The sequence below is a fragment of the Phallusia mammillata genome, chromosome 6, assembly GCF_965637545.1.
Source record: "Phallusia mammillata chromosome 6, kaPhaMamm4.hap1.1, whole genome shotgun sequence".
Lineage (NCBI taxonomy): Eukaryota > Metazoa > Chordata > Ascidiacea > Phlebobranchia > Ascidiidae > Phallusia > Phallusia mammillata.
In genome coordinates, this window is record NC_137257.1 from 24,932,130 (window position 1) to 24,943,570 (window position 11,441).

The 11,441-nt window shown below is 37.2% G+C and overlaps 2 protein-coding genes across 2 annotated transcripts; one reads left to right on the forward strand and one right to left on the reverse strand.

The window, feature by feature from the left end:
* Window positions 1–224: 224 nt before the first annotated feature.
* On the reverse strand, window positions 225–2,887 carry LOC145233147 (superoxide dismutase [Mn], mitochondrial-like). Its single transcript, XM_080097816.1, has 5 exons — window positions 2,759–2,887; window positions 2,445–2,647; window positions 1,810–1,949; window positions 1,317–1,473; window positions 225–564 (listed from the first exon to the last, which is right to left on the reverse strand). Exons 1-5 carry the CDS (start codon window positions 2,782–2,784, stop codon window positions 419–421), a joined length of 672 nt encoding a protein of 223 aa, XP_079953942.1. The 5' UTR covers window positions 2,785–2,887; the 3' UTR covers window positions 225–418.
* A 740-nt stretch (window positions 2,888–3,627) lies between these two features.
* LOC145233759 (tyrosinase-like) lies at window positions 3,628–8,806 on the forward strand. The gene is made up of 9 exons (XM_080098539.1): window positions 3,628–3,927; window positions 4,465–4,659; window positions 4,715–4,908; window positions 5,280–5,391; window positions 5,788–5,978; window positions 6,614–6,885; window positions 7,332–7,496; window positions 7,620–8,159; window positions 8,317–8,806. Exons 1-9 carry the CDS (start codon window positions 3,709–3,711, stop codon window positions 8,658–8,660), a joined length of 2,232 nt encoding a protein of 743 aa, XP_079954665.1. The 5' UTR covers window positions 3,628–3,708; the 3' UTR covers window positions 8,661–8,806.
* Window positions 8,807–11,441: the final 2,635 nt, after the last annotated feature.

Below are 11,441 nucleotides of genomic sequence, written 5' to 3' on the forward strand. Positions count from 1 at the left end.
GAGACTTTAATTCCATATAGCATTGCTCACAGTAGTCCTCACTCCTCAGTGTACTCAAGGTGCTTGTGTGTATTCCCAGACACAAGAAAATCTATGCTACGCATAAACTGGTGGGTGGTGACAGCGTGCACATATAATGTTGCTCAAAGTAGCTTTCAGTGTACCCAGGGAGCTTCAGTGTCTGTCTAAACTCCAAATAACAGCTAAAAACAAATTACCCTGCCTTCAAACAATTCCCAAGCCTGCATTTATTACAAAGTACATCCACAATACTTATACTTATGTGTTATTATTGAAACAGCAGATCACAGCAACACAATAGCATTTTTAATGGTACAATATCCATGTTTTTGCAACTTATTTGAAGCACGATAGTTGTGTAACACATTGAGCAATATCCGCAGATGAATTGATTAAATTATTGCTGTGCCTTTGTGAACCTTTCAGCCACTTTGTCCCAGTTCACAACATTATAGATAGCTTTCACATAATCTGGCCGGACATTCTTATACTGAAGGTAGTAGGCGTGTTCCCATACATCAATTCCGAATAAGGGGATAAGACCTGCAAAATAAACACACTTAGATGCAGATTCAATTTTTTGGTCAACCGGTTCTGCCACAAAAGTGATATTTTTCAGCCGGTTCTGTATAAAATAGTGACATTATCCATTGACAGTAACCAGTAATGCTAAACTAGTTCGCTGATCTTATAAAATTTTGTGAGACGGTTCTTTAGAACTGGTGCGAACTGGCTGAATACCACCACTGCTTAGATGTATTTTCAATATTTCTTATAGGCTGGTGTGCAAATTTTATTTCTACACAATAGATTCATGAAGAAAAGCATTAAAATGTTTAGACCTACTGTCTTTTTATTTCTATCTTTTTGGTGAAACATTTTTGTGGTCCAAAACTTTGTGGTTTAAATCTAGCTTTTGCAGATTTATTTTATTTTAATCCATAAGATAATAGATTGCAAAAAAATAAATTGCAAATTTCGTGTCAATAGAAGCCAATTTAGCAAACAAACTTGGTAAGAAATTTTTCCTCTTAAGTTCTACACCTTTGTTTGCTATATTTTAAATGTTAAACAAAGATTCTTAGCCCCTTTCTTCCTTAATACCCTCTGCAGCATACTTACAATTTTTTCGCCTTTTTTACAAAAGCAAGTCAAATTTACTCTATGCTGAGAGCCAATGCACAAAATTCAACATAAACAAAATTAACAACCAGTCTGTACTAACATGCGATGCAATCTAGATTAGTTTAAACAAGATCCTAGTATTATAAACAAACAATGGTGTTGTAGCCAACCTGTAGTGGCTTGTAGAGGATCCTGGTTTGCACAAGCAGCAATTTGTAACCGATTTTCTTCTTTGTTGTAACCCAACCATCCCCATCCAGATCCCTGCACAGCAACTGATGAGCCAGATAACTTAGCTTTCATGTTATCTAGCGACCCAAAATCCCTCTGTGATACAAAAACAGATAAATTATGCAAACCCAGAAAATTCTGGTTTATTACCATTCCAATTGACGTAGGTTTTTCTTGCATTTAACCAGAATGTGCAAATAACTGGTTCTTTTTTCCTAACTAAGGCTTTGGAGACTGGTTTGATTCAGTATAATGCCTCTATTGACCTGGCATAGTGTGATTTTTGTAACAGAAGGAATGTTACAATATTGAGATTTTATTGGGATTCAGTTTGCAAAAGTCATATTTTTTGCAATGGTTTTGTTTGCAATTTACAACTCGCACCAACAAAAGACAAAAACTGCCAGATATCACTAAAAATATAAATTTTACCTCAATCGCTGCAAGCAATTCTCCACTGGCACATTGCCCTGTGGCAGGTGCTAAGGTCTCCCAAAAAATCGAATGGTTGATGTGTCCGCCTCCGTTGAACTTCAGAGCAGGAGCAAGAGCAATGATAGCAGATGCATCATCTACAAAATAAGTGTTTTAGCATAAATTGAAGGAGCATAATTTGACCAACGTACAACTATTTTACTAAACCTAGAAATAGCTGCGCAACGTGGAGACTTCATAAAGTGCGACAAAGTTAAAGGCACACTTGATGGATAAATGGTACATGCGATGCACCTACATCGTTTTATGTGCAAAACTTACCACCCTGAATTAACTTTTGCAAACTGACTCATTGAGAATGCAAGAAATGGGTACCTTCATAAAATTGTTACAAATTTTTAAATCTTGTTTTCTTATTTATACAGTTACAGCTTTAGCTGCATACAACACCGGATTATTCGTAAAATCCAGTTTTAGAAGCATCTCATTAAATTCTGCCTGAAATTAAATTCTTTAAATTCTGTTGTTTACCATCAAAATTTCCCATTCTTATCTTGATGCCAACTGCCAAGCAGAGGGCACATTTGTGTGACAAATTTGATATTTTCTTCAACATTATAGAAAACACTTACTTGTTGCTTTTGCAGCGTCCAATTTTTCCTCGGCCATGTTTAAGTTGTTAACGTAAGTTGCATGATGCTTGCTGTAATGAAGCTCCATTATTTCAGCAGAAATATGTGGCTCCAATGCATTGTAGTCATATGGTAGATCAGGGAGTGTGTGTTTCAGACGTAAAACTGCAGCACATAGAGCACAACCACTGGTTATGGAAGTCCTGGACAAAGATATTATGTGTGTAAGTTTAAAACATGCATTTCGCTAAAACTAAACTATTAACAACTTTTAACATATTCGTGACAATTTTAGCTCGGCACAACTTTCTTACTTTTGAAAAATCCGTCTCAACGCCATTTTCTTTTAGGAATAAATTAATGTTTCTTGGAAAATGTAAACAAATGCTGCAAAACTACGATCTTGTTGCGGGTCACTGCACACATGTGCTGGTGTGTTCAGTCAAGCGAAACAATCATAAAAATGTTTTTTCGGGTTATTTTTTCTGTTGAGATATTTGTTTTTGTTTTATTGAATAACTGTAAAATAAATAATGTAACACTTGAAATTGATTTCTTCGGCCAAACTGTCTCTAGCAATTTCCAAACTATGTAAACTGTTTTTTCGCATACTATTTGAAGGTTTCGTACAACGCAGCACAGATTCAATAAAATCAACAAAATACCATTAGTGCAAGCTCAAAAGTCGGAGAGATGTATGTTGAATATGTTTTTGTTCACAAGGTGTTTACCCACAGTATATGGATTCCATTATTTTGTCTTCCAAATTGTACTTACACTCCTTGCGTAACCAAGTAATAACTAGGAACAGGACAAAGATTAATTAGGTTAGCCTACGCAACACCAAACATTTTAACTGTCATATTCTAACCAGTTTTAGTATCAAATAGTGTTTCAAAATTTTGCAAGAAGTGTATTATAGGAATCACTAGGTTCCTTATAGTACATGTACATGTACAGACTGGACGCAATAAATTCACAGCGGGAATTTACGGGATAGGTTTTTGATAAGTAACATCCGCTGACGTCTAAACTACGGACGGCAGCGTGATCACATTAACTAGTAATCCGACCCTTATGACTTCATTCACAAAATGTCGGGATTAATAATACCGCAATCGACTTCCTAAAGTTAAGTTACATGATCCGCTTCCACAAGAAGATATAAAAGTACAAGCAAGCCTTGTTCCTCACATCATTTGTGACAATTCAGTTGTTGTAGTGACTCAAATATCAGTTGTGCAGTTGTGGACTCATATTTACAATGTCGAAGACTAAGTTAGTTGTCTTGCTGTTGGTTGCAGTTGTGTTGGTCATTGATCACGTCCAGGGACAGTTTCCGAGGCGTTGTACCGATTCTGTGTCTTTAGCTCAGAGGGAATGTTGTCCATTATACAGTGATGGGTCGAAATGCGGTGAAAAGGCTGGTAGAGGATCATGCCAGCTCATCAATGCAGCAGAAACTGATCTAACCCTAAATGAGGTTCAAATGTTTTCTGTTTTTTCTCTCAAAGTGGATTTCTTTTATGTAGTGACGTTTTACCCTATTTATATGCTGTTTTGTGTGTGAAAAAAAACCATTAACGGCCATAATAGTGAATTACTCAAGAACTGTCGATATCATGGCAGGCATACATTAACAATCACTGATAGAAGTGACTTCCGACCGTAACAATAATGTTACTAACGAAGAAATGCTTCTTGCTCGAACAATAGGCAAAATGTACGTAATATATAATGTCCAGTGGTGGGATTTAAACTTTTTGTCAGCCCGTTCTATCACAAAAGTGATATTTTTCAGCCGTTTCTGATACAAAAAGTCCATTGACAGTAACCAGTAATGCTAACCGATTCGCTCATCTTATAAAATTTCGTGAGACGGGTTCTATAGAACCGGTGCGAACCGACTAAATACCACCACTGGTAATGTCCCTTGATTCCAGGCTGATTTCACAGGCGTCTTGGTTTTAATTAATCTTGCAAAATATTTTGAGTAATTTGAGGTATCTTGTATTGCTAGACTCTGTTGTATCTTTTGGACGAGCGAGCTAGATGGCCATTAGCAATGTACGATCGGGCTTGCACATGCGCGGGTAACTTTGACGGCGTGGACTGCTCCCGATGTCTGGCCGGTTACCAAGGTGAAAACTGCCTGCAGAGGGCGCCCTTGGTCGTCCGTAGGAATATTACTTCCATGTCGGTCGGCGAACTTAGGGTAAGTTTTTTAAATTTTCATCGAAAATCAAGAAACAACAACCAACATGTTTCAGAAATACGTTGACACTTTAAACCGAGCCAAGGTTACCAACAGCGAAGACTACGTCATATTGACGACGTCATTCGAGAGAATTTTAAAGGGGGAAACACCGGTTTTTCGTAACATTTCTATATACAATTTGTTTGTGTGGATGCATTCCCATGTTTCAAGGGACAACTTAATTTTGCAAAATCCTGACGTCACAAGGTGATCTTCTGTTGCATATGTCAAAGTAACTACTGTTTAAGATGCCATTTGACCACTGGATCGTCAATGGTCAATAAGCTAAACAAGCAGTTTTAAATGCAGTACAATGTTTGGCAATTAAGAAAGAATCTCTGTTTGTTCTTTTGATTATCTCGTAATGAAACAAATTCTTTACAAGTACAACCACCAAAGAAAATCACGAGTGGTCTGCTGTCTGTCGCGTATGTCAAAGTCACCAATGTAAAGAATTGATTATTTATACAAGCAAAAAGGCCAAATCACAACCAAAGCACATTTATTTAATCGTTTTTTGATGAAATGAATCTGTATTTAAATCTTTACAACCACTAATGCAAATTTCGCACCTTTAGACTTCTGACTGCAAACGATCTCAGTCTTGATGCCAAAATGAAATTAATCGACGAAATTTTGACACGAAACATTTCTATGGAAGTCGAATCAGCAGTCGATTACGGTCACGAGGTAACTCACTTCTCCTTTTTTACTTTACAAACATGATTTTAGAAATTCTGAAAAACCGCAACCAGTGGTGTTAAAGTTAACAACTGAATGTCAAAACCAGCCCAATTGAGCGGGAAAGCCGCCACCCGGTCAACTTTGTTCACAAAGCACATCTGGATTGGATGCCGTTCAAAATAACAACAAACCCTTGTGACTTAATCCAAAGTTGATTGTTTGGTTTTTGCTTCATAAAGTGATTATATACGTCGATGACGTCATGTACAGATACCGTTATGACATAGTACAACCTCGAACATGTAAAAAGTTACTTTTTGTTAAACTGTGCATCCTATCATTGCGACTCAAGTAGGTTTGAAAATATGATGTTTATCCACTGATTTTTATCTAATACAACAGGGTCCAGCGTTTTTGCCTTGGCACCGTTACTACCTCCTCAAGTGGGAAGCTGAAATCCGTGAACTAGTTGCCGAAGACCCGACCTTTGCCCTGCCCTACTGGGATTGGCGTAACACCGAAACCTGTGACGTATGCAATGACGTCATGATGGGTGGACGTAACCCTGACAACAGGACCTTGATAAGTGAAGGGTGATTATTTGTCGTTTATTGTAATTCTCGAAGTGTCTTGGTGATTTTTTGAAAGTTTACACATAGGATACCGAAAGTACATCGTAGTCTTCATTTAAGCCTGTGTTTCAAGGTTAACTCCTGAATTTTGTTTTGCTCATGCAAGGCAATTATGATTAGTCATACTGATCTGTGGTGATCCATATCTTCTATCGAGTGTTGGCATTCACGTTTTTTGTCAGCCCGTTCTATCACAAAAGTCATATGTTTTCAGCGGGTTCTGTCACAAAAAGTCCATTGACAGTAACCAGTAATGCTAACCGGTTCGCTGATCTCATAAAATTTCCTGAGACGGTTCATAGAACGATCCGGCTGAATCCCACCACTACTTCCATCTATTCTAAACCGATACGAGACACAAGTGTTCAGTAAAACGTATTTACTAACACTTTACTAATCTATTTGAATAAGGAACTAAAGAAACATAAAAACATAAATATTCCACGAAATTCATCAACTGATTTCGTTACTAGGAAAATATTTTGCTTTTTCAAAACAAATTTGCTTTTTCTGAGGGTGGTTTAAACTTCACCCATAAACCACAGAAGCTTTGAACAATGAGCTCTTTTCAAAAACATGACCTTTCAACTTTCAAGGTCACCATTCTCGCAGTGGGAGGTCATTTGTACTCGCAGTAGCGAATACATCCTCCAGGGTCAGCAGTGCACGGGGGAGCCAGAGGGACCCTTGATTCGTGACCATGGCAACTATGATCCCTTGAAGATCACTGGTCTTCCCACAGAGGCGGATGTTGATCGTGCATTATTTCTTGGTGATGAGTACGATTCTCCTGAGTTCGATATTTTAGCCAATCAGAGTTACCGGAATTTGATTGAAGGATTCGCTAGAATGGATACTGGGGATGCAGGTGGTTATGTTAACTTGTAACTTAAAAGTTTTGGTTCATGACTCGTTAAAAAGAATTGAGATGGATTAATGAGACACATACTGCTTCACTGACACATACCATATTGCCTTGTAAAAGTTTGGTTCACGATGATTTGTTAAAATGAATTGACTTGCATTGCTTGAAAACAGTTTTTGTTTAGCTTACTTTACTGAGTAAACTGAAAAAATACCAACTTCAATGCAAAAAATTGAGTGTTTTACTAACTTCGAAGTGCAGACTTTATTGTATGACTAAAAAAGACATCTGGTAAACATTTGTAAACAAAAATTGTTTTCTCATATCTTTTCGGTCAAAAAGTTGCAGTTTTAGAATGGTGTTGTGGACAAAGAACGAATATTTTCTCACATTTTTTAACAATTAAGAATCTCCAAATTGACAAAGCGTTTTCATTTCAAACTTGACAGACCCAGATCAGAGTCATTTGCACAACGCAGTTCATTTGTACATGAACGGGACAATGTCTTCGGTCGACTCTTCTGCCAACGACCCAATATTTGTCATTCACCATGCTTATGTTGATAGCTTGTTTGAACTCTGGCTGAGAAAGAGAATGGAACAGAATAAACCAAGTAAAGCCAAGTGTATTTATTTCTTTTTCTTTCCTAATCGGATTTAGTAAAATACGTCCTTTGTTTGTGGGTGACATTTCTGCAGAAACGATTCTATAAATATCTATTTTTATTTACTTTTAGCCACATTCGGCTACACTGGTCCGGATCAACCGCGTTTGGGCCACAGAGCTCAGGATTTCATGGTTCCTTTTTTCCCGCTCGTGCGAAACGAGAGAGGTTTCGCCGGCACAGAAGAGCTGGGATACGTATACGATTACATCAGCTTTGATGACGAAACCGGAAGCGCAAGTGACGTCAGTTTTGACGTCATAGTCCCAAATCCTGGCAGTAACGACGTAACAGAAATTACAAACATTGACGATGTGGAATCAAACGTTAACAGGAATGAAGACGTCACTAGCGATGTTAATGACGTCAAAGTTGGTGACGTTATACCTGCGGTGTTTGTCGGGGCTTCCCCTGGTGTTGCTATGAAGCAACAAGCCCAAGTTGGAAGGGATGCAGGGAACTTGAACGCAGAGAGACGGTGGGCAAAGGCGAGGAGAGGTTTGAAATTGAGACCTTACAAACATGGAGAAGGAGGTTTCTCGCTGTATGACGACATGATAAATGTTGTAGCTGATATGGGATCCACTCAAATGCTGCTAGCTGATAACAGAGGTTGGTTTCCTTGCGTAGTTCTGTAATATTTTGACTTTTTATATACTCTAAATTTTTGACTACATCTTTGAAAAAGCAGGAACAATTGTGAGAAAGCTTATATACATTAATATGTTTTGGTCTCAAAAAGTTTATACCTTTACTTTATCATCTCCAGTTTTGGCTGTTGACGCAAGTTCAACTCAATTCAGTCCTAACCTGTGGCAACGGATTAAGGACACTCTCGCCTACCTCAACCGGATGTTTAGACAAATGTCGCACATTGACCTTGCGCTCATTGTGTTTCTATGTGCGCTTTCAATTGTCCTGTCTTGTATGTTCGTCAATATCTGCTGCTCTCGGGGTTACGCGAGAAAAGGGCGAAATTCCTGCTGTTCAGGATTTCCCTGCTGCTGCTGTTGCGGATCTGACGGTGACCCGAGTGAATCTGTTGCTCTGCTTGAACCTCCGAGGGAAATTTGTATCAAGGGAAAACTGGTTAAAGGAACCACTTATATGTAAACACGTGTAAATGTATTTGAATCAAGATTAATATAATGTTTACAATTTCGGTGAAAAGACGTCTTTGCTATTTGTAATTGTATATTTACCCACTGAGCTGTTTGTACCTTCATTAAATGCAAATAAAATCAACTCTTTTACACTAATACATGGCATTTTTAGTGTCATATGTGCCATATGTCAAATGAGCCAATTTTTACTTTTTAAAAAGACCAAGTAGCTGATTTTCAGTAATATACTTCACAAAGGCAACTTGCGTCAACAAACACAACCAAAAAAACTAGTTTCTGTGTTAAAACAAGAATACAAAGAACAGTAGCACAAATACCGTTTTATTTGTCGCACATACGCTTTGCTTTAAGTTCGATATTCGAAACCACACAATCAACAATTCACACGTCACAGTGAAAAGTTCAGGATAGATGGGGGTGCCCCTTTATGTAAGATTAATTGTAGCTGTTTTTCTTGATACTGATTTTTATGATTGAGGATTAAAGCTGCTAATCGACCAATAATAAAGCTTTGGTTTATTTATTTTTTAAAGTCAAAAATATATTTAAGTTTTCCAGCACCAAAATAAAAATATTGTTTTTCCGAATTAGCTCAGATAAAGCGTAACATTGTTCCAAATTTTTTTGTCGGCTGCCAGTTTTTGTGCAAACGTCATCACTCCACCTTTGCCCTCAAAAAACTTGTGCTCTGTAAACGAAAACAGAAAATTAGTTGTTTTAAAACAGATTTAAATAATTTTACGCATTTTTTTTATTTAATATTTAATTGTATTTTTATGTTTTGGGGGTTATTACGTGTTGCGGACCGAGAAAATGGAGACTTTGTGTAATTGAATTAAATTTACTGTCATGGTACAGCAAGTTTATTGAAGGCATTTTTCTTGCCGTTGGATTTGAAACCACGACAGGAGTGTTTCTGGGACTCGCGCTTTACCAATTAAACGACACAGGCTCAGCGGCGAACCCGTCGAAAGCTGAATCACAAGCACCGTTGCCTGCCTTGTATGCACATGTCAGCTTCGTTGTATGGGATCGCCAGATTGACCATGCGCATGCGCAGTTGGAAAAGCTACATGCCGGGCGAAATAGTCGACAGGGTGCTGCGGCTCGCGCAGCTCCACCAATCACGTAGCGTGTGAACCGGCAATCCAGCATGTAGTCGTCTGTTCCGGGTCTGTTGTGTGCCAAAGCAAAACCCGTGTACTATATTCTTAAGTTCGACAGTGGGTATAGTTAAATAACTATTTTGCCATCTATCAATTTATTTGTTTGAAGGTTAGTCGTGACTTTTTAAGATGACTGTTAGTGGGCTTAGTTAGTGGTTTTTGCAGTTATCATTGAATTAAAAAGGGGATCAAATACCTTGTGCAGTCACGATTAACCTTTATAATAAATAACTGAATTAAAACGTTTTAAGACAGAATGGGTTAAAACATCTACTATTCCAAATATGTCATGCAGGAATAGGCAACAACAAGAAATACTCAGTTTTGGTTCTGAATGCTACCAAAGAAAAATAGCTCTGTGACTGTGAAGTTAAATGCCTCACTGAAATTCAGGCAATATCAAATGCAGAACAAACAATTGCAGAAGCAACAGGAATTTTGAAATAACTGAGTGATGACCATTTCAAGTTTTGGTTTCTTAACACACCATGTGGACAATATTTGCAACCAAGTGCAATCATGTGTATTGATATAATGGACATATACTGTTTCTCTAAACAGTAGCTGCTAAATTGCTTCACAGGAAGTGTTTCTTAAGAATGAACATTCTACAGAGGAGATAGTAGTGGCCACAAAGCATATCCTATTGTTGACAAAGAAAAGCTAGTTACTGAAATAAAAATGTTTCTGTAGATCTGATGTTCATGATTACTTTGAAAATAATCTAGATGATATTTTGAAGTTAAATTACTAAGATGAAAAATCCTGTTTGCAATTTCCATGAATCTTTAAGGCAAAACAGTTCTTTTTAACACTGAAAAGGATGCAAACTTTTCTAAGGGACACCATTATTTCCAAAAGACTTGCATTTGCAGTGCTAGCACTAAATAAAAACAAACAGTTTCTTAGTTGTCATTTGGAAATCAAGGAAGAAGCTATCAATTATTTTGCCCAAACTATAACTTTATGATTCATTTTGGTTGTAAAAAGGAAGCACAAGGTTTAATCATATCGGTTAAATTTAAGTGAGAGTGTTGTAAATTTTAAAGCTTGGAGGAGTATTGCACTTTAAAAAAAGGAATTATAAGCAAACTGAAAGACAATTATTAGTCTGTACACAAAAATTTAAAGAAAATATGTTTAAATAACCAAGTTCTGACACAAATGTAATGTGGTTGTTAAATTTGTCAGTTATGATACCAAAAGCTTTATGGCTAGTTTTTTGTGTGGCAATAATCTGTGAAGTGTCATGAGATATGTTGAAACAATGACTGTGACTATAAGTTACTCAAATGAAACATGACCATATTAATGACTGAATAGCAAGTGTGTTAGTTAGTGGTCATTGTTATAACCAGTTATTCTTAAATGTTGTCCAACTGAAATACTTTTCGACTCATTTATTACTATTTTGTTCAATATATTGTTGTTATGTTTTACCGTATTAACATCCGCTTCGTTTCGAGTCTGTGTCACGTGTGTTTTTGTGCCACATTTTTACCGCATGTTATTGAGTTTGGCCCGTTGCCATGCAAGTAAACAAAATTCCCCAATCATACCGTCTGCTGTTTACACTCGTGCACATTAATGCGTAACGAAATTTA